The 23,429-nt window shown below is 45.8% G+C and overlaps 1 protein-coding gene across 1 annotated transcript in view; it reads right to left on the bottom strand.

Annotated features, from left to right (window-relative positions):
• Window positions 1–341: 341 nt before the first annotated feature.
• LOC144141485 (uncharacterized) overlaps window positions 342–23,429 on the bottom strand; it is a 140,494-nt gene continuing 117,406 nt past the window's right edge. Inside the window, exons 13-15 of the mRNA XM_077673041.1 lie at window positions 21,052–21,162; window positions 14,842–14,952; window positions 342–487 (exon numbers count right to left, since the gene is read on the bottom strand). Of these exons, the coding sequence (XP_077529167.1) occupies window positions 465–487; window positions 14,842–14,952; window positions 21,052–21,162 (245 nt within the window). The 3' untranslated portion in view covers window positions 342–464. The remainder of the gene's footprint in view (window positions 488–14,841; window positions 14,953–21,051; window positions 21,163–23,429) is intronic.

Raw genomic sequence — 23,429 nt, 5'->3', positions numbered from 1 at the left:
GCTGATATTTAGAAAATTACTCTGGACATGGAACTTCTGATTGTGGGGGTTTAACGCGCCGACGCAACGCAGGCGATGAGGCGCGCCGTAGTGGAGGGCTCCGGATTAATTTTGACCACCTGGGGATCTTTAACGTGCGCCGAAATCTCGAACACACGGGCGTTTTTGCTTTTCGCCTCCATCAGAAAAGCGGCCGCCGCGGCCGGGAATCGAACCCGCGACCTCGTGCTCAGCAGCGCAACGCCTTAGCCACTGAGCAACCGCGGCGGGTGGACATGGAACTTAGTCCGTGTCTCAACAGCATTGCTAAAATATTAGAACATTACAGAAATATCAGGGGCTAAATTTTATTCGCACAATAGTCAACGCTCGCAAGTGCAATGAAAGATGCTTTAGTTTATTGTTCCCAATTGACTGATCGAGAAAATCAGCCAGTTCCAGCTCCCGACAGCGGAATGCGGTATTCAGTATCGTAGCTTGAAATTCACTGCAAAAAAAGAAAACGTATAACTGTTACCAACGAGTACTCGCATGAGTGCATCCACGCTGAATTCATAAAGTCATGAGCATACGTGTCAGTGTCTGCTGTGTGAGATGAACGAACGGCTGTGCTTGAATGCAATGAATTTCGCCCAGTTTTCAAAGAGTCAAGTGAATTGCCCTCTCGTTCATGCCACATATCTGTTTCTGAAATCCCTCACGAGTTCCTATTTTTCCGGCACGAATGACCCAGAATGATATTCCTTCAGTGATATTCCGCATTGTTGCATCCAGACAAAGAGATTCTGATGCCTAGATTGACGTACACCAAAACTAAGAGTGGTTTTGCATTACCCAGATTGTTAAAATAGGTGGGTAAACCATATTCAGCTCATGTTCAGCTCATATACAATTTACGGCTCTGTTGGTATGTTTGCTCGGCTATTACTCCGTCCCTATACGTGACATGCGCTTTCTAGAATGTGCTGAAGGCCCCCTTCAAACAAATACTCTGGCTGTTTCCAGACTCGTGCACTTCCCGTAACAAGGTTGCCTACAGCAACCCAACATAACTACCACTTTGCGTTTTGGCCGAAAGATGTGATTTTTGTGAATGAAAGATGTGTCCCAGCAGGAGTAACAATTTTTAGTAGAGATAGGCAAACCCGTTTGCTAACCCTGCTGCTTGCATACTTTGGTATTTGTTGAAGCTATTCTGGCCCAACAAAAAAGTTGAGCACATGAGAGGCAACACAGAAGTTACTGCCTGTCCTTAATTCTGGTTTTAAAGTAAACATCGGACTAGAGTTAAAAAAAATCGGGAATTAAAACTTTACTTTCTAAAAAGTAATCTGAGTCGACGAAGCTGCCTTCGTTTAGCCGCTAAAATGACAGTCTGGTGGACATCGTTTTATCACTGGCTCGCAATCCTGCTGCGTTCTCACCGCGCCCAGCACACACGCTTAGAAATCTGCGAGCGGCTGCTACCCCCGGAACAGCCCAGCACTATCGCAACAGGCCTGCGGTCGCTGTCATCTCATCGACCTGCTGGGCATGTAACTGCGCCCACGTCTGCTTGCAGGCCACACTCTAGAGCGTGTTCTGAGGTTGCCAAGCTGCCTTGGTTTCGGCACTAAGGAATTCTTTTTTATACTGCGAGAGATTACTTTGAGGCATAAGGGTAAGTTTGAAAGCTACAACATTCCACCCATTTCGCGCAAAATCTCCACAAGATACCACTTCTGTAGTCCCCATATTTAACGCTTAAAATCTGGGGGTCTCCTAGGATGGAGTCCTGTGCCTCGGAGGTGTTGCATTAAGGCGTTTCTAAGGCGGGTTTAAGTCCAAAACAGGCGTAGAGCGAAAGCTTTGGACGCAGGAATCGCCCAGAAGGAGCAGGGGCCCGCAAATGCTGCGTGATATCGGGCAGGTGGTCAAGCGTCAGTAACTTCTTTTGATAACACCCCCCGACACGAAGCCTCCCTGACCTGCAACAGCTTCTTCACTGGTTGAAAATCCAAGTCCACTCTCACCGCCCCCCCACGCACACGCTTGGAAACATACAAACAGCTGCCCCCGCCAGACCCCTTCCACAAAACCCCAGCATTACTGTCATAATACACCCGCTGTTCCTGCCGTCGCTATAAGCTGCTGGTCATATAGGAGCGGCCACACCGGCGTGCAGGCCACACTGGGTGGGGGGAGGGAGGGGGGAGGGACTGATGAAGCAAAGCTGCCGCCGTTTCGCAACTTCAGAGACTTCTTGCCTTGTCACAGGCTTGTCACTAGCTGGAAATGCTGCGAGGGAGGAACCTGAGGCGGCGGAACTGCCTTGGTTACGGAGCTAAAAAGACTGCCTGCCTTCTCACAGGTTCTTAACTTGCTAGGAGTCCTGCTGCAGTCTCACCGTCCCCTACACGCACACATGGAGATCGAAAACCAGCAGCCCCCCGGACCCCCCAGCACCATCGTAATTTGCCCCCTGTCGCTGTCTTCGCATCGATATTGTGGGGATATAAACAAATGCGACCACCTCTGCTGACATGCCACACACTAGGGAGGATGTGAGGCTGCGAAGCTGCCGAGGATTCTGCGCTAAATAGAATTCCTGCTATTTTCATAGGGTCTTCATTGTATAGAAATAATGTTTCCCTCTCACAGCCCACTGCGCACACGCTTGGAAGTTCGAAACCTGCTGTCCCGAACCGCATCCCTCAGCACTATCGTAACCTGGCCCCGCACTCGCTGTCGTCACGTCGAGATGCTGGGCACATAAGAGCGGGAACGCCCGCATCCCGGCCTCACTCTAAGAGAGCGACCTGAGGCTGCGGAGCTCCTTTTGGTTCCAGTCCAAAGAATGTCTTTGCCTTGTCCCAGGTTTATCACTGGCCCGCAAACGAGACCAACTCTCACCGCCCCCTGCGCACACGCTTGGAAATTTGCAATCAGCTTCTTCACCTAGATCCCCGCACGACTGTCGTATTCTGCCAGTTGTCGCTTGCGTTGCATCGAACTGCTGGGCATATAAGTGCGACCACGTCTGCAGGCAGACGACACTCTAGAGAGCAATCTGAGGATGCGAAGCTGACTTGGTTTCGCCACTGAAGTGACTCCTCGCCTGGTCAGAGGGTCATCACTTTGTCGCAATCCTGCTGCAGTTTCACCGACCCTGCGCACACGCTTTGAAATCGCGAACGAGCTTCTTTCTCTCTCTCTCACCCCCCCCCCCCCCCCCCGATGCTCCAGCACTGTGGTAATCTGCCCGCTGTCGCTGTCGTCGCACGACGACACTTGACATATAAAAGCAAAACCGTGGGTGTGCAGGCTACCCACAACTCCTTACGGAGGTTTCCCAGCCTGCTAAGCTGCATTGGTTTCGCCTCTAAACAAAAGCATGGTGTTTTCACAGGTTCATAACTGGCTTTATAGTCAGTGATGAACCTGTTTTACTCTCACCTCCGCGTGCGCACATGCTTGAGAATCTGCCACATGCTACTTTCCCAACTCCATTCACAAAGAACTACCGTAATATGCCTGCTATCGCTCTTATCGCATAGAGCTATTGGGTTTATAGGAGCGACCCTGCCTGTTGGCCACATGCTAGGGAGTGATATGAGGCTACGTAGAGCTTTCCTTTCGCCGCCAAACGGATTCCGTGCTTTGTCACAGGTTCATCACTTGTTGGAAATTCCGCTATGCACTCTCACTGCACTGTGCGCACAGGCTTGGATATATGGAATATGCTGCTCCCCCAATAGATCCCTTAATCACTGTCGTAATCTGCCGCTGTTACTCTCATCGAATCGAGCTGCTGGGCGGCTTATAAGAGCACATTGCATGCGGGCAGGCCACACTCAAGAGAGCGACCTGAGACTGCGAAGCAGCCGTCGTTTCACCACTTAATGGAGCCGTGAAGAGAAAATGCAAGTTTGTTTTATTCGAAAGATTTCGTGTTTTATAGTGCCCCCAGCGCTTGTCCGGATACAAAACATGCTTTATTCACTTAGAAATAATCAATTTATATTAAAATTTTTATTTTCCCGCCATATCGTATGTTTTCGGGGTCTGCAATGACATCACAGGAACCGACCGCTCTGCAGCCTGGAGTGCCTTGATTCACGCGTCCGCCGTACAGGGTAGAGACACGTCATTGTGTCAAAACCGCACTAAAATTATCGCCGCAAAGCGGTTTACGGGCAAAGTTTGAATCATCTTATCTGTTTCGCGTTGCTAGGTCTTGTGGGAATCGGAAAGAACAACGAGTTGAGCACCTTGACCCGATTGCAGCTTCACGGGTCCGTTCAAAGGGTGTCTCCCCCTGTACGGCGGTGCTGGCCTCCACGTGTCCTACGGCGGCGTTCCGGCGTTTATTTACGTTGCCTGAACCTAGATGGCGCCACCATACCGTGGTAAGCCATTGGTTTGTTTTTGACCGTATTTAAACCTGGCTTGTTTTTTTTTCTGGGAGAAAATAATCGTTCCCTGAAACAGTGCTCGCTCGACAAATATGGTCACGGAAGACACCGTTGCTTGCGTCAATCGGCCAGTGCCATCTCAGCCAACCCCAAGCCTCGCAGTGTTGTGCAGCTAAACCAAGCATAGTGCGCGCAGTACCAACAGCAGTACGCATCAGTACTTCAATGTTTACATGTGCTTTCGTAACTTCCATTGTTTGTCCCACCATTCTTATTGCTTTGTAAAGAGTGTGCCCTAAATTTAAGCGCAAATAGCTCGTTCGGCTAGCTTATCAGCTCTACCTAATTTGCGTCTGCTTGTGCTGGCCTCCGCCAATCGCAAAGCTGGCTCGAATGACATCCTTGGTTCTGTAGCGGGAAATGAGCTGGTGGGTCGCATGGCCATTCCCTTTTTTCCTAATTATGTAGCTTATTTGAGCGAAGTTTACGTTAGAAGTGGTGTCAGTATGATTCTAACAAGGCAATCTTTTTAATGAACCAAATTTGTGTTTTCTCTTGATGGCTTCTTTAAGAAACACCTTGCCTTGTCCCAGGTTCGCCACTGGGTGGCAAACCTGCCGCACTCAAACCTGGTGCGGCAAACCTGCCGCACCTGCGTTCTGAGAGCACGCTTGGACATCTGCAACCAGCTGTCCCACCCAGTTTCACAGCATTGTAATCTGCCCGCTGTCGCTGTAGTCGCATCAAGCTGCTGGGCATATAAGGGAGGCAAGGTCTGCGTGCAGTTCATACTATACTAAACGATCTGACGCTGTGAAGCAGCATTGGGTTTACCGCAAAAGAGACTCCGGCTTTTTGACAGGTTCACAACTAGCTGGAAATCCTTCTCTACTCTCGCCCTGCCCTGTGTGTACGATTGCAAAGGTAGGTCCTCACTTGCGGCGCCGCGCGCGCAAAAAGCGGCGCCGCAAAATACCCGTTCGCGGCAAGATTCCTCTTCCGCAAAAAAATAGCACCGGGACCCATTTTTCGTAGCAAGGCGCTTTGCGCCAAACTCGGCGAGCCAATCAGCGCCCGGGTCACGTGAGCGAGTTCAGTGCTCCCGGGAGCCCTGCCGGCGCGGACAGCCGGCGAGCGCGCAGAAACGTTCTTCCGTGCGACACCATCGGAGAGGGCGAGGACCGGTTTGAGCCGACGCCGCCGGCGCCTTTGCGCGCGCGCGCTCCCAGCAGTGTGGCCTTCAAAAAGCGGCGGCGTTTTTGCCCGCGCGGCGCTGCGCGTGCGCTGCGCCGCAAGTGAGGACGTAGCTTAAGTCTTCAACGAGCATTTCCCCCTACACACACCCTTAGCACTGTGGTAATCTGCCCGCTGTTGCTGTCATCGGATCAAACTGCTGAAAATAAAAGAGCCAACATGTCTGCGTGCAGCTCGCACACTAGGAAGGAACCTGAGGATCCCATGCTGCCGCTTTTTCACCGCTTAAGGGACTTCCTGCCTTGTTAGATATTCCGCACTTAATGGCAATCCTCATTCACGCTCACCACCCCCTTCACACACGACTGGAAGACTGCAACTAGCTTTTCCCTGTACCGGATCCCCACAACACTGTTCTTATGTGACCGGACCGACTGTCGTCTGCTTTGTCCCAGAGTCTTCATTGGCTGGGAATCCTGTCTCCTTTCCCCGCCCTTGCGCATACGCTTGGGAGCCTTAAAGCAGATATCCCGCCCCGGATTCCCCTAGCACTGTCGTAATCTTCTAAACGAGCCGCTTGCGTTTAAATGTGACCCGTCGGTAGGCAGGCCGCGATCTACCGAGTGATCTGATACTACGAACCTGCTTTGGTTTCGCCGCTAACGCCACTCCTGGCCTTGTCACACGCTCATCACTAGCTTTCTCTCGTGCTGAACTGAACCGCTTTCTCGTGCTGAACCTCTTTCTGCTCTTTGCGCAGCTTCTTGCCTCCCTTGCCGTTCCCGTGCCCTGCCTGATGCCAGTGTGATTCTTCGCCATGATGCGAGTGTGATCGTAACCGTTTTTTGAGAACGCTTCCGCTCGCTAACAACTCGGCTTGCACATGCCTGGACGACCATTTCTAGTTTACGGTAGATAGCCCTGGCCTGTTTATAGCCCCGCCAGCTGATGCTCTGCATGCCCCCATCTACGGTGACGTAATCCTCGCCCCGACAATATTCGACGACTCCGGCATGATGACTTCCCCCGCACAGAATATAAAAGCGCCCCCGATGGTTACCTTCTTCAGTGTGCAGAAACACAGCAGCGCTAGCATGATGCTGAACTGCTTTCTGCTTTTTGCGCTGAAATGTTACCGGAAAACTCCAAATCCATTCATTCCGATAACCGTTTTTTGCTGCTGTTTTCTTGGCCACACTATTGCATATGTGCTAATTATTGTTTTAATTGGTGCTGTGACCTAATTAGCTGTCAGAAGCCTTCTTTTGTGCAGCGATGTGGAACTTCACCCTGGCCCTCCTACGCAAAACAAGGGAAAGGATGTCCCGGCGCTTGATACTTGTTTACGAAGGTCTTCCACTGCTGAGGAAGCGGGGGCCACAGATACCAATGTTATTGACTTGTTGACCGGGCCTCAGATGCTTTCCAAATAAATAAGGGTCAGCAACGCGTAACAGCGGAAATAACACAAATCAAAAACTTTCATCAGATTATCAACTGAAAGTATGACGCCCTAGAGGCACGTGTCTCTGTATTGGAATCGGTTCCCGCCACCCTTCCCTCTCTCACGCTCAATGGCAAAGTGGAAAGCCAGCTTCAGCAGCTTGAAACTAAAATCAACCAACTTTCCTTGAGCAACGATGAGCTGTCAAATTGTTCCCGCCGTAATACCTTGCTGCTGTACGGCTTTTCTCAGACGATAACCAAGGCCTTCTGCTGTCCGAAATTTCCGCGTGGTTCAGGGAACAGCTTGGGGTTAAATGCCCGGGTATCAAAAGTAGCCTAAGGATTGGCCGGAAGCGTGTCGATCGCCGGCGCCCAGTTATAATAAACTTCTTATCTTCCGGCAAAAAAACCAACTTCCTTAAAAATAGCCACAAACTGAAAGATTCTGACTTTCTCATCTCAGAAGACGTTTCGATAGGCGTACATTCAATCGGGAAAAAGATTTAGGAAGCAGCTAAGCCCTTCGGCGATAATGGCGTCATCGTTCGCTTAAGCTTCTACCATGCGTTTATTGATAAGGTACGGTACAACTGGGACGATAATACCGACACTCTCGTCAGGGTTCCTTCTCGACCTTATGAAAGCGCAACCAATACCCTTACTGCAACCCCCTGACGCAAAAGCAACATACACGACCCTTTGAGCATCCTGAATATGAATGCCAGAAGCCTAATTAACGAATTTTCTGATTTTCTTTCAATGGTTTTCACCCATTCACCACACATTTTTGGCGTAACTGAGTCATGATTACGTGATAACATTTTACCACTGCAAAATATGATCATCAGGTTTCACTGATCTTAGAACAGATCGGCGACATGGAAGAGGAGGAGATGTTGCGTTATTTTTGAGGTCCGACCTTCAATATTCAGTTCTTCCTAGCCCGCTTGATACCGAATCTGGTTGGTGCAAGGTTTTTTTGAAAACATTTCCATTGCATTTGGCGTCATCTACTCTCCGCCGGCATCGAACATGTCTTCGCTACTCGCTTTAACTACATTAATGCACGAGGCATCTTGCCTTCTTAAATTTTATCTGCCTCGGTGATTTCAACCCTCCGGGTATTCTGTGGCCATAGTTATGGCTTAGCGGTTATGATATAGAGACAAGCAAAGTGCCCTTAGATTTTTCATTATCTCTTGGTTTAAAACAAACTGTAGAAGCAAATACACCAGGTGCCGCAGTTTTGGATTTAGTTTTTGTTAGTCCCTATTCGTCAGATAACGGCTGGGAATGATAGGTTACTGATAGTATGTCAGATCACAGGGCCGTTGTTGTTTCCCTACACGTTCCTGTTCGCAATAATCGTTTTGTGCACTCTTCATTCCCTGATTTTTCACGGGCCGACGATTCATTCATTATTGAATATTTAACCAATTCTTTCGATGATTGTGAACAGCTACGTGTATCTAATCATGTGAATTCTTTTGTGGCTTCTTTCAAAACTATTGTTGCAACATGTGTCCAGCGCTTCGTCCCGCTGAAAACAAAAAGAGGAAAATTCCCACCTCTCTTGGATCTCGCGTGACATGCTTCACCTATCGTGTCATGTAGTGATGTTAGGGCATTTAAAAAGATACGGTGATCCATGTAAAATTCGCGAATTTAATGACGCCAAGGAAGATCTCCGCTTAAAAATGAACTCATCTAAAGACTTCTACTTTAAGGTTACGTTGCAAGGTTTACTGAAAAGTAACCCTAGAAAATTTTGGAGTTCAATTTCGCCCTCTTCCGTCTCTACTAACATCAATCGAATAAATAATGTTCCTTCATACGACTCATTAGCTACCGCCACTGCCTTCAATGGGTACTTTCAGTCAGTATTTATAAAGGCCAAATTCAACATTCCCGATTTTCCACACGAATCACGTCACTCAGTTGGCGGTATTACCGCATCTAAATAGGGGGTCTTTAATGTAATTTTACACTTGGACAATAAGAAATGTGGTCCTCTTGGAATTAAGAATGCTTTTTTGGTTAGATATTGTGTTTGGACCTGCCGGTACTTGACCGTACTTTTTGAGAAATCCTTATCTACCTCGACAGAAATCCTTATCTATCCCTGCACACACGCTTGGAAATCTGCAACCAGCTGCTCCACCCCTGATTTCCCAGCCCTCTCCTTATCTGCCCGCGCTTGCTGTCGTCGCATCGAGCTGCTGGGCAGAGAATAGCGACAATGTTTCCTGCAGCCCTTACTCTAGACAGCAATCGGAGGCTGCAAAGCTGCCTTGGTTTCACCACTAGAAAAACTCCTTGCCTAGTCACAGGTTCACCACTGGCTGTCCATGCTGCTGCACTGTCACCGTCCCGTCCGCACGGGCTTGGAAATCACGTCTCCATCTCTTCTTTTACTGCCATCGTTTAAGCACTGTTCACTGTTTTATGCAACTTGCTCACCCTCCGGATCTTCCCAGCCCTGTTCGTTCTGCCTGCGGTCGCTGTGTTCGCATCGAGCTGCTGGGTATAAAAGAGCAACGCTGTCTTTGGGCAGGCTACATTATTCAGAACGATCTGAGGCCGTGAAGCTGCCTGGATTTCGCCACTGAAGAATATGCTTGCCCTTTGAAAAGTACATCACTAGCTGGCATTCCCGCTGGCCTATCACCTTCCTATCCACACACGCTTGGAAATCTGCGAACAGCTGCTCTCCCCATTTCCCTCTGCGCTGTCGTTATCTGCCGCACTCGCTGTCATCGAAACGATCTGCAGGGCATATAATAGCGACCACGACTGCTTGCAGGCCGCACTCGAATTTGGGATCTGAGGCTCCGAAGTTGCCTTGGTTTTTCCGTTAAACAGTAACTCTGCCTTGTCAAGGGTAAGGGCAAAACCCTTTGTTTATTGCTGGTGCGTCATTTGTAAACGCTTGCCTCATAGCGCTCCTTTTAGCTAAATGATACGAAGAGTTTTATAATTTGTAGAATAGCAACTGTTTTTCCTTACTGATGAGCTGAATTTCTTTATTGCGGTTACTGTTCGCGATGCAGCTTCAAGCTACAAGCTGATTTTTTCTAAACTCGCAGAATCTGTTGAATTCATGAGCGATGACCGTGACAATGCTAAATGTGAAAATGCGAGCCCGGTTCTGTAGAACAGTGAAGTAATCGCAAAAAATGAGCTCTCGAAAGCAACTTTGCTCAATTGGACCAGCAGTCGTGTGTGAACAACGTTGGAATCGGAGGTGTTATAGTTACACAAAATTGAAAGGCCTCGTGATTTTTCGACTTCTCAGGAGCGAGATTGATTTCCCGCTGAAAAAACAGCACACTGACACTACCAACATAGTACGAACACGAAAGGCGAAATAAATGGGCGCAGTAGCTTAATTATGTCCCCATGAAAAGGTATCCAAATATCTTGCCAAAGCCCACAATACCCCCCTATTACCACCTAATTTCGATTGCCTGAAGCACAGCAGAATGCAGTTTAGGTCAATGAGCATCTGACGGCGGTAAATAGGCTAAATTTTTCTAAGGCATTTGCTCTCAAAAGTCAGTATAGGGGACTGTATCTGTGGACCGAGAAATGTGTCATCAAGGTGAGCAAAGATACCGTGCGGCGTGTTTTTCACATCGTTTGGGAAAATGACCTGAATGTATTTTCTTCACGGGTATTAATCAGTCGACGCTTTTGCATTCTTCATATATTATCTAACTTTTAAATAAAGTGAATAAAATTTTACTTGTTGTAAGGGATTTTCTGCCGTCGATTTTAATTCTCGCAGATTGCGTAAAAACTATGAAGATATCGCTTCTTTTCTTCAATCTTCCAGTCATTCATTCTCGGCAGTCTGCATTTCAGAAACGTGTGTCAGCCCGGGTGAGAATTTGTATGACATGCAAGGGTAATCATGTGATTACTGTTACCGGTCTTATTCTAGTGGCACTGCTGCATGTGTATGCAACGATATTAGTTACCGTACACATCACGACGTATACATAATTACGTCACACTAGGAATTCCTATAGAATGAACTTAATTCCATCTTTTCATTTGGAAATCATAACTCTTTTTGGGTGTATTTAATGGTCGTGTTATTCTGACGTTTCACAGTTTTGCCTTGCTGTCTCTCTTATTATTGGTATTTTGTGGTTCGAAAAGAAAAAAAACGTAGTCCTTTAGGTTTTTATATCTGAATCTACTTGATTCAAATACTTCAAGCACCTTGGAATACAAAAGTTCAGCGTGTAGTTTCGGATCGCAGTCATCCGTTTCTGCTCATGGTACTCATACTTTACTATATACCACAATTTCAAATTCGCAAAATTCCTGTACGGTTGGTTTAATTGATAATTTTCTTACAGATGATAACTCGATATTCTTGAATTTCCAACACTCAAATAATACCTTACCATACCATAAATTCAACTGTTTTTTTTTGTGAAGGAAGCATTTATTGGCATTATTTCTAATAGGAACTGGTCCCGTATTCTTGGTTTGTCGAAACCTGAGGAACCTCTAGATGAGTTGTCGAATGTTGTAATTGTGGCAGGTAATCAAAGTACGACCCGCTGTTTTCCTACAAGAAAATACAGTTTTAGCCGTTCCACTTTGCTTACGGATTCTTTATCGAGCTGTGCGTAAAATACAACTATTATAAGAAACGTAATCGCCAACTTTTAAAAAAAACGCTGATGAAACAATAAAGAATAACTTTAATATACTTTCTACGCTGCCAAAAAGACGCCTTCATTTTGAAAGACAAACTCAACAGTCTGATAACAACGCGAAAAAGAACTGGCCGCTGCTCAATAATTTTCTAATTGTAAGGCACTGTCAAAATAACGTATGGTCTCTGTGTTATAACAGCTGTCTTCTTACGGACTCTTTCGGGGCCTGTATTGCCTTTAATGCATATTTTTTAGAACTTTCTTTAACACTCATCCATCGCGTAATATCCATCGTTACCAGACATGCGCACAATCGTTCCTTCTTCACCCCACCTGCCCCGATGAAATCGAATTCTTAATTTCCGTGTTAAAAACTACATGTCCTAGCCTTGATAGCAGTTACAGCAAGCTCATTAGATTAATTACCCCGACTGTGCCGCCAATTCTCAGCAGTATTTGCAACCTGGTCTTCAAAACTTCAATTTTTTCTTCGCAAACGAAGATTACTAAGGCTATACCACATTTTCAAAAGGCGACCCTTCCTTTCCCGGAAATTGTAGACCTAATGGTTATTCCGTTTTTATAAAAGCTTAGAAAAATTGCTCGAAGTTTCAGTGATGCATTACATTAACAAATGCAGTGTTCTGACACCTTGCCGATTTGGCTTCAGGCAAGGGATGTCTACTGACCTTGCCGTAGCTTCTTTTACAAATACGATTAGGTCTGCGGCCGATCGCAAAGACATAGGTTGGGCTGTTTTCATCTACTCCAGAAAAAGTTTCGACACCATTGATCATCACATGTCGTTCTTAAACTTAGAACCTTATCATATCTCAGCACCGCCAATATCGCTCCTTACAAGTTTCTGGAGCAATAGATCAAGTCATTTATCTCAATAACTGCTGTTCAGATATTTTCATCAGTAACAAAACTGTCCCACCAGGCTCCATTTAGGTAATCTTGTTATTTTATTTACAGTGAAAATCTCCTTCGCGCCTTCATCACTCGTGTTTCTTTTTGTACGCAGATGATATAATTATTGTGTCATTTCATCGGGATCTGCATACTTTCACGTGAAATTTGCCAAATGACATGTTGGGCACCCAATAATGGTAATATTGCAGCCAGCTCTTTATTAATGTGAAGAAAACTGTTTTTGTTCCGTTTCACTCTCCTCAAAACACCCATTGCCCGACTTGAATTTCCACAGCAACGCAGATTGCATTCCATCATGTGGTCTTGTGTGTTTCCTGGGTATAAATGTGAATACCCATCTAAACTTTCAGTAACTCGTAAATTCTCTTTGTAAATAGCTTTCATATCGGATACGTGCTCTTTTTAGAGGTAGATCTTACTTCAATTTATCCATTCTCGAAACTACGTATTACGCGTTTAATAACTGTCTAACTGTCATTTTAATTACTGTATATCGACATGAGGTGGCGCATATTTTAATCATACCTGGTCGCTTTAAACTCCAAAAAACAAGACCTAAGAATGATTACTTTTTTAGGTACGTCTCTCTCCTTGTATTCGTGTATTCATTAAACTTGCAGTTTGACCACTTCCTTGTCTTTGGTGGCTAAATATTGGCGCTTTGTTGATCAAAGTATTCCGTTGGGGAGTCCAGATATGTATTTTGCCTAATAGCACTATCTCTAACCCAAACTCTACTCATATCTCCTCTCGAAACAACTTCCTGCTGCGAAACTTGTCAACTATTCAGTTTTCCTGCTTGCCCCTTAAACCAGGATATTAAAGCTTCTTACTCTGTCATACACTTCAAAACGAAACTTAAGCATTGCCTCTTATCATCGAAAAAGTATTGAGAAATGTGTATACGTAATTTTTATTCTATCATAATAGCTGATTTAGGAATGCTTTTGCAAGCGTGTTTTCTATTCCGTTTCAATAAATTTTGGCTCTAATGTTGGAATACAATCACTTCGGGATATTGGTTTAGGTGGACCCGCGTGGGTATTTGTTGCCTCCTCCTCTATATATTATATCGACATGGCATGTTCTTGAAATAAAAGTGATTTTAAGTTAAACAACGAATGCGTGATGACACTTCGGTAACTGGCTAGGGCCTAATGCCTTAAACACTCTTCACCGGTTACCATTGATCGCATTTGTAGCTTTATCTTTATAAGCATCATCAAGCGTGCTAAATACAGAGATAGGCGTATTTTGACTGCTGATTCGGATTCCAAAGGCCTCAATATGGCATTCTAGCTTCCGACCTAAGGTGTAGTACACTAGTACACTACGGCTACACAGATTCTGCCACCATTACAAGCACATACACATATGCACACACGCACATATTCACACACGCACGGACACAGATTTACACGCATGCGCGTTCAAGCAATCGTCCAGGACCAAGTAACCGTACTTCTCCCAAGGAAAGCATACCCTCAAATTCAAAGCAGTTATTCTGAAAAATTTTTGAGGTAAGTTTATTGTTTAGAAACACCCAAATAAGGCAGAAATTTATTCATTGACTAAAACAATATTTTCCCGCAATCGTTATTATGTATTATCTGCCGTGTAGCTTACATTTCGTAAATATGTACTTACCTGCATAAAACTTTTACGCAACTTTTTTTCCAACATACGGAGCTTTTTCGCGAAACAACTCGCGCTTTATTATCGCGTCCAGTGTGACCAATGGCAATATAGCAATTGTACTCACGAGTAGCGTGTTTGTTTAGAAGCTTTAAGAATATTTTGAGAACGTTTCCGTAATTCTAGGCACAATTTGTGACAGAATGGCTATGGCCTTTAGGCTAACAGGTGCAGAGAATATTGCGGAAAAGAGTTTTAAGTTTAGTCTGAATGGTAAACTGTAATTATTATAAAAATACATATACGGAAGCTGAAGCAGTATCTACGCTCCACTCAAGTCCTTGTGAGTGCGGGGCATCTGAACTGCTCTGAGAGATTTTAAGAAAATAGTGAAAAATCTTATTCGCTTTTTACTTTTCTTAAGGTGTGATTCACGTAATTTACTTCCTGAGCACACCGTAGTTTGCAACTCTTGTTAGCAGTCTTTTCTCATTCCATAAAATACAGTTCTTCACTGTGGCCGGGTGAAGTTGTAGAAGTGCTAATTTAAATGTAGTACTTACTTGGAATACTGTCCAAAACCTGCGCAGGTACCTTGGACTCTGGAACTGACCTCCTTTTTCGACCGCATCTACTTCTGCAGCCACCTCCAGAGCAACCACCACCTCTTCTTCCTGAATTTAAAAGCGTGGTACACAAGACAGAGTATTGTTAAGCTTTAAACAACTGCACTAGAAACACTCCTCTGTGTCAACAATGAAGTACAATGATGCCGACTTCAGTGGGCGATATTTTTCTTCACGGACAGGAATTCCCGAAGAGTTACTATAACAATAACAATATCGTTCTTTTAGGGTAGGTGAACTACAGCTGAGATTCTTTTAGGGTAGGTGAACTATGTTGCGAGCCTTAATTTGGGGCAGCTTATTTCGAAAACATCTCCTTCATAGGCCACACGTCTACAGCCAGATAGTAACAGAGGGAAATTAACCTATCAGATCAGAAGCATTTTGTGAATAAATGCGTCTAAAACCGTTCCTAAAACTGAATCATTTTGACATTACGCTTTTCTTTCGCACACGGGAAGCATTACAATTGAAATATACATATATAGGACTTTTTTAACAAACTTGCAGAGAAAGATGTTCGAAACTTCGAGCCTGTGTATGCAGGATTTGCACGCACACTTCCATCACCCGCACTTCAAGCAACGTGGGCAGCGTAAGCTCAGCACCTAAATGTGTATAAATATTGCGTTGTTAAGTGTAGGACACCTTATAAAGTAGAGCGAGGACTGGCAAGATCTCGGTATTTCTTGTCTGAAGCTAGAAGCGTCAGGCATCAACGAAAATCGCGAAAAACATCGGCGTCGTGGCAATCATTGACAGAAGAACATATAAATCAGATTTTATAGATAAGCAGACGACGAACCCCTGCTACTCTTTGCATTAGGGGAACAGCTCGTCCTTGCGATTACCGCAATCAGAGCGCAGAGCGAGTCTTTACTCCGGTTAAAAGGACGCCATGAAGGCAAGGTCACAGCTTTGCGAGTGCTAATTAAAAACTAGAAAATTTTCTAACGGAGAACTTTATAGCCCTAGTATTGAGTTGGCAGCTGGGTTAGTCTTTCGCGTATGGACAAAATGCGATCTTCGTTATGCCATAACGTCTCTCAGAACAGCGCTGATTAATATACCAGTATTTCTGCCCGGGAAGCAGCATCGGAACGCCGAGATTAGTCGATGGCACTTTAGATACTGTTAACGCGGCCTACGTCTATCACAATTCCTTCTACGAATTACAATGTTATCGGCGTTGCCCCCTTTATTTGTTTTGATGAACATGCTGGCTTTATGGTTCTCCTTACGTTGTTCTTGAAGAAGTGACTGAGTGCTCATGTCATCTGATATTGCTGGAGGATGTCTGCGGCTGCACAACACAATTTTACTAAAAAAGAGTTCCGCTCACACAAATTAAAAAAAGGTTCCTATAGAAGTCTGGATCCCGAATTAAAAAAAAAAAGGATTTGACTTCTTTTGGCGTTACAACCTTCTAAATATCTAAATCTATATCGCAGCAGCAAAACATTGGTCGTCATTCCGCCTTACGAACGTGGATGTACAGGAAAGCGCTTGTAAAGAATTACAAATTGTGGTAGACTAGGTTATGCAATGTTTCTCATCGCCTCAGCAGGCTTGACGATTGCGTTCGGCTAGGGTCACTAGATAAGGGTACACAGTATCGGCACTGTTTTCTCCTATTGTTCCGACCCGCTGCCATGACATCGGTCAGTTAGCGTTACGTGACATTTGTTTACACTACGATAGTTCATAGGCCCCGCCATTGCGTTGTTTATGCGTTTTAGGGCACTATTTTCAAATGCACAAATTCACAGTGAACGGGGAATTTTGGGAAGGTCTTCTCTGATTGGCGTAAGTTTTGACCACGTGCTTCCGGTTAACAAAGCGTTTCTGTGTGCTTTCGTCATTTTTACGTTTCATGACGTGTACGGGCACCAGTTAGAAAGTCTTCTTATTTTTCTTTACTAAAAGCGCGCAATTCTTGGTCGGCAGTGAAAAACTAGACGGAATGCAGCGGGCATGACAACGTAAACCTGTCTTTCCTATTCAACAACAATACGGCTTGTGTGTTACGAACTCTCTGTGATTGGCTGCGTGACGCAATTTAAAGAGCTGGCGGGAACGATTATGGCAGACATTGGCAACTTCAGCCTGCGTATATGTGACCTATGTTACGTAACAGCTTGAAAATGCCGGTTGCTGTAACCGTGAAACAGGGCAAAAAAAGTTCTGCAATAAGGTACGCATTTGGGCTGGTTGGTTCATGATTACGAGTGAAAAAACAGCGCTAAAAAGACAGGACAAGAAAGGACACAGGACCACGGCGCTGACTAACAACCCGTATTAGTTGTTAGTCAGCGCCGTGGTCCTGTGTCCTTTCTTGTCCTGTCTTTTTAGCGCTGTTTTTTCACTCGTAAAAAAAGTTCATCGACCTTTGGCACCGTGATATTCCAATGAATTTCGAGCAGGCGCAGTTTCGCATGACGCGCAGTTTGCAGCATGTTTTCTACCGAAAGAAATAATAGTTTTGACTGTTTTCAAGTCAGCGATCACTGAGCATACAAATAACGTGCCGTAGTTTGCTTTTATCTTTGGCAATAAAATAAAAATTATTTGTTTGGCATAACAGCAAAGTAAGAGGGCAGTACAATCATCTCCATGGCAAAGAGAACCCAAAGCATGTCATTTGTCCACACTCTTAGTGAGCTGCCAGGTCACATGATCGAACTCAAGAGAAAAATAAGAAAGAACAGTCCCTGTATCAGTACTGCGCTGATTGAAGTCAAGGTTGGCGAATGAGTGGCTCGGCGACATCGGTACGCTCCCTGGTTATCAGGGGTAGCGCTTCGCTGTCTTTATGCGTCATACAAGGGATGGTCGTAGCCGTCTTTTTCTGCGATCAACATATCAGCAGGCGATGGCGTGGTGGTGGTGGTGGCCGGGGAGGTGATAACGCAACAAAGCTTGCATTAAAGCTGAAAGCTCAACTATGTTACTAAAAGCGATTGAGAGATATAAATATATGCGGTAAGAAAAGATTGTGTGATGCCGTTTAGCTCAACATTCCAAGTTCGCTGGCTTTTAGATCAGTGTTACTTGATCGCATTGTGGTGTTAACGCAAATTTCAATCCGCAGAAATAGGTTCCCTTTGCAAGCCTCAGCTACCGTCCTAATTTTGATAATACATGCCAAGTGATTTTATATCCTCTATGCGCAATATCTGATACCTCGGTTGTGATATTAAATGAGTGAAGCGTCGAAATACAATGCATGTCGTCATAGCTATACGTGCATCGCGTCACTGATTGCTTACGTTGTGCTTACGCAAAAAAACATTGTGAATTCACTATAAATTTGTGCAGTCTAGAATAGAGCCACTCTGATCCGCTTAGCATGCCCTTCCCGCTTTGCGGTCACGCGCGATTGACTTCGTCCCGAATGTGAAGCAAAGATACCGCATTTAACAGCATTTCAGCAGCAGCAGCAGCAGCAGTGTCTAAAGGTGCCGTTTTGGTGCGTCTTCGTTAGTGTTGTTAACAAACGACGAGGTCAAGGTTGAGGGCGAAGGCGTAGATCCGGCCATCACGCAACACTTATAAACGCCAAAATGACCGGCATTGCTGACTTGCGTGCCTCAGTGGCGGTACTTTAATACCTTTTCTACTACACTAAGCTCGGCTCCCCTGGCGGCAAATGCCGGGTCCTGCCTAGCCTGACGCATGAACTCGGTGTCTTACGCAAAGACTGCGTTCTTTAGTGACACTAGTCCTTCCTAGGTTTAAAGAATATCTGCAAACATAATATTTACCAGGAACAAATGGAGGGGGGTCCCATTGTTCACAGGCTTCTTACCATCCATAATGCGGTTTCGATGCGTGTTTTCTGGGTTTTTAAACGCATTCCGAACTCTCTAGTGTATGCCTAATTAGCTTTGCGCGTATGCTCGGCGTCTGATGCCTTGCGACTTAGAATGTTTGCCCACGGAGATTAAACAGTTGGGGCGCAGAAGTGCACAGCTTCGTCCTAAAAATGTGCTGGAGGTGTTCGTTCTAGCAAAGACTAACAAATATGACATTCCTCTTGGAACAAAAGTTTCAGGATGGGGCTTAAAACAAGGAAGTGTTAACTCCCCCCGAAGCAACTTAGGTTGCTTGGGGTTCAAGACCTGTTCATACTTATGGAATTTATTGCTAGGGTCAAGACCTGTTCACACTTATGGAATTTATTGCTAAGAAGGAATTCATGAAGATTTACAGTACAGGCTTTTAGTTGTTGTAAGGCACGTAATACTTTATACAGCAAGGGCAACTTCTTCTTGCTGTAAGCGATGGTATTCTTGAATTTGGACCTATGGCCTTTTGAATACTCCGGTGGCTTGACTGATGACACTTCAATTGCAACGTTATAATTCTAATTCATTTCTCTGCTCTTCATTTTAACGTTCAGTTGTTTATTAAAAAATTACGCCCATCTCTACTCGCGTGAACCCTGGTGTGATGCCACGCATCTCAGGGGGGTTCTATTGGCGTTTTCTATCGTATTGATTACGCCTATAGCAGGGATTCTCACGCGAAGGGGAGGTGGGCGTAATTTTCCATTTTCACCATGCAATGCACATGCAGTACACGTACGCTCAGGTACGGTCTTTATTGCAGACGAGAATGACTGCCTTGTGGTCCGTAAAGTGCACAGTTAGGGGCTCGACGATTGCATCAAGCAATCAAGCAATCGTCGAGTACTGCGAGAGAGTGCAAGCGTAACGCGGTCGACCGTCGACTGAGACCGTCGGAGCACGGCATGCCGCTTTATATTCACAGCGCCCGAAGGAGAGGAGAGCGCGCGCATGTGCAGCCCACCGGCGCCTAGCAACGGCGTGAGAGCGCGGTGCGCCAACCCGCTGCTGCTTGGGAGAGAGTGTTCGCTATAGGAGAGAGGAGAGGAGGAGAGGCCCAGCTGTGCGGACAACGCCAGACAGACGCAGGAAGGACAGAGGGGCGAGCATGAGATGCGTTGTATCTAAAAAAAGGCGTTTGCCTTAACTGACACTAAGCAAGGTCCCCTTTAAATCACTTGCTTTATTCCTGCGATGGCAAGCGCATACCTACGCACCTTGACGGTTTTTCAAAAACTAAGATTTTTTACACACACGCAGAATATTATCTAAGAAATAAAAAGGTATGCGCTCCAAGGCGCTTTGAACCTCCACATTTTACAGGCCAAACGTACAGTCAGCTTTTCAGTTATCATGGCCGATTGCTTACAATTCCATGATACAAACATCTCCTTTCCAAAAAGTTAGGTGCATTTAAACGGTAGGTTCTATCACCAATCCAAAAAAACATTTAGCTGTTGCTCTGCTCAGTCAAAAGTTTTGGGAGACGTGTAGCAGAAACTACCTGCACAAGAATACTAAGAAATATCCCCCACTCTAGATTTACTCTAGGACAGGGAGTGCTGCAGAGCTTGCGTGGTGGTGGCCTTACAAGGATTCCATTGGGGGAAACAGGCCGCAATCGCTTCCAGCCCAACGTCGCCGACATTACCTGTGAAATAGCTCCGCTTCTGACCAAAACAGCCCTGTTTACGCTCTAATGTTACGTCGTTCGGCTTAAGCCCTACCTCCTACCCTTCTGAACGGCATCACGCCTACGTACGCGGCGTAGGCGTCTCGCGGGCAGGGGGCATGTCAAGGAACGATCATTCTTTGTAGGCGTGGTAAGGATGGTTGCCACTGCTCAGTAGAGGCTGGTAGAGACTGGTTTCGGTTTGGTCAGAAACGAGAAAAAAGTTGTTGGCTTTGCGTCAGCTCTGGTCTTTCGACTCACTGATGACCACACCCGCAGGTACAGCTGCCGTATTTCAGGTATTTTAGATAGAGTTATTTCTATGCCTTCTTCCTTTGTAATCACTATACGAAAACAGAAAATCAACTTGTCAAACTGTATCGCCATAAACAACGTACAAGAAAAAGAAAATGACTATAGATATCTTCAGTAAAGCCTAGTTTTGCTTTGTGAATTTTTCCAGCTGCACGAAAGTGGCTCAAGCAATAACGTCGCAATTTCGGGAATTTCCATATTGTCAGGGCACTATAATGGTTAAACTTGTAACACAAGTACTGATTGGCAAAGCAAATTTCAGAAACAAAATGAATAGGCTCATTCCTTTGGATTTGAATATAGGTTACATACCTCCTCCAATCACGCCAGATTGAATGGCGCCTGCAAGACCGCTCCCTATCGCACCGACCGCGAGAGTGCCAGCCAGTACTCCAAGTGCAATTCCAGCAGTTGCGGCAGGGCCTTGGAAATTCATAAAAAACACAGAAGTCTTATATTAAAATTTTAGAGAATTCGCCGCAAGCAACTTGCAGCAAGAAAATGAGAGTTTCTGTGAGTTATCGGCGCTTTGTTTATATCTTGAGGATTACAGTCAGTATTAGTGGGCCCATTGTTCTGACAAAAATAAATCCATAGAAAGCCCCGCTTACAACAAAGTTTGTCATGCAGTACAAGATGGCGTAGCTACATTTCAAGTGCTACATTTTGCGCCACGTTGTAGTTATAATTGACGTTACTGCAAAAAGAAAAAAAAACGACCACTGCCCCTTTCTTTTTCTTCTTGCGTTGGTCGAGTTTCTGTGAATTTTCGTGAAGCTAACTGTGTTTCAGGTTTCGTACTCAACTCAACACAACCAGCCATTGGTTGGTTTCTCTTTCACTCGAAGTCGCTGTTCATGCTTGAAAATTACACCACCGAAAGCGTTTGACGCTACCACAAATCACTGCCATCGCACGCGGGCCAGAAAGCATTCTTTCCCCCCAAAATGTCATCGCTACGTATGTTGTCACGTAGCCAACAACCACGGAGTTTTTTTGAACGACAAATAGGCTTTTGGATCGAATGTGTGCTCTATAACAACTCAAAGAATGCACAGGCGGCGAAGCAGCAATGAACAAGGTGACGTTCGCTGGCGAGTGTCGGCGAATCGAATACCGTAGGGGCTGCCTGAGAGTATTCGTCTTTTTGCGTGGTTGTTTCTCAAAACATGGAATTACAGCAAGAACACCGGGGATCAAAGAAGATTATTCTAGGCTAGTGAAATTAGTGCCCAAACACTCTCCTCATAAAAATACGATAGCCTGTGCGCCATTCAAAAGAAAACCAAGGACTTTCTTTGAAACAATGATAACACAGACGGGCACCGCCGAAAAGTTCACGCGACACAGAGGTATACAAATAAAATGCACATTTCCCGACTTTACCTCCCCTCTACCGGCCGGAGTGGCTTAGTGTTTAAGGCCTTGTGCTGATTAGCATCAAAGCAACGGTTCGATTCCCGACAGTAGCGGTCGCTTTTTTGATGCAGGCGTAAAGCAAAAACACCCGTGTGTATACTGCAGAGCCCTTTACTACGACGCGCTTCATCTGCCTGTGTAGCGTATGCGGGTTAAACCCTATATTCCAAATTACCTTCCCTCTAAGAGCGCATTAACCCGACTCTAAAATAAAATGACAGCCCTGAAAAACAAATAGGTCCGTGATCTTGTGTAGTAAGAATTGAGGCGAACCACGAGGACGACTTCAGGCCTCGTGCGTCATCGTGATATGCAAAAATCACTGTTGGGGGCAGTTTCGGCCAACATGCCATAGGATTCCTTAGGGCTTGAAGTATACCGTCGCAGGATTTTTTCAATCAGTCCGCGTCCTCAAATGGGAGTCCAAACCGCACAAGATCTCCTGTGTGATACAGGGAGTCTCGGTGACGGAGGTTGTAGCGTCCGGCATCCGTCAGCTGCTTGTCCGTAGTACGTACGCGAGCAAGTTAGCGGGCTTCCTCCGCACGCTGCACGTATCATTGGAAGTCCACGTTGAGGTCGTCACCATCTGCTAGTGGAATCATGGCGTCGAGCGCCGATGGCCGCTGTCGACAGTAGACAAGCTCGAAAGGAGCCATCCATGCAGATTCCTGGACAGCTGCATTGTACGCCAACGTACATATGGGACTATTTATTCCAGGTTTTATTGTCCACGTCGACGTAAATAGGGAGCATATTGGTCACTTCCTTGTTTAGGTGTTCGGCCTGTCCGTTCGACTGAGCGTGATACGCTGTGGTCTTCCGGTGATCCGTGTTGCTGTAACGTAGGACGTCTTACATGAGCTCCGCAGGGAATGCCGTTCCGCGGTCTGTGAACAGCACTATAGGGGCTTCATGTTGCAGAACAATTTGATGTATAAAGAAATTTTGCGGCTTCTTTTGCAGTCGCCCTCGAAAGAGCAGCGATATCTGCTTAGCGCGGAAGGCACCCGGTGGCTACGAGAATCCACTTGTTCTCGGATAGTGACTTTGGAAACAGGCCCAGAAGGTCTTTTCCGATCTGTTGGAAGAGCCATGATGGGACGTCGATCGGTTGCGAAAGTCCCGCAGGTTTCGGCGGTGGCGTATTTTACCGCTGGCAGTCGCGGCAGCTCCGGATGTAGTAGGAGATATCGCATATAAAACGGGGCGGATACTACTTCGCCTGCATTTTTCCAATAGTGCGTGCCGTTCAGAGATGCCCGGAAGAT

The sequence above is a fragment of the Haemaphysalis longicornis genome, unplaced genomic scaffold (assembly GCF_048455015.1).
Source record: "Haemaphysalis longicornis isolate Haplotype H1 unplaced genomic scaffold, Haemaphysalis longicornis Haplotype H1 scaffold_6, whole genome shotgun sequence".
Taxonomy (NCBI): Eukaryota; Metazoa; Arthropoda; class Arachnida; order Ixodida; family Ixodidae; genus Haemaphysalis; species Haemaphysalis longicornis.
Note: the sequence above shows the minus strand (reverse complement) of the source record. Positions and strands in the feature narration are given on the sequence as shown.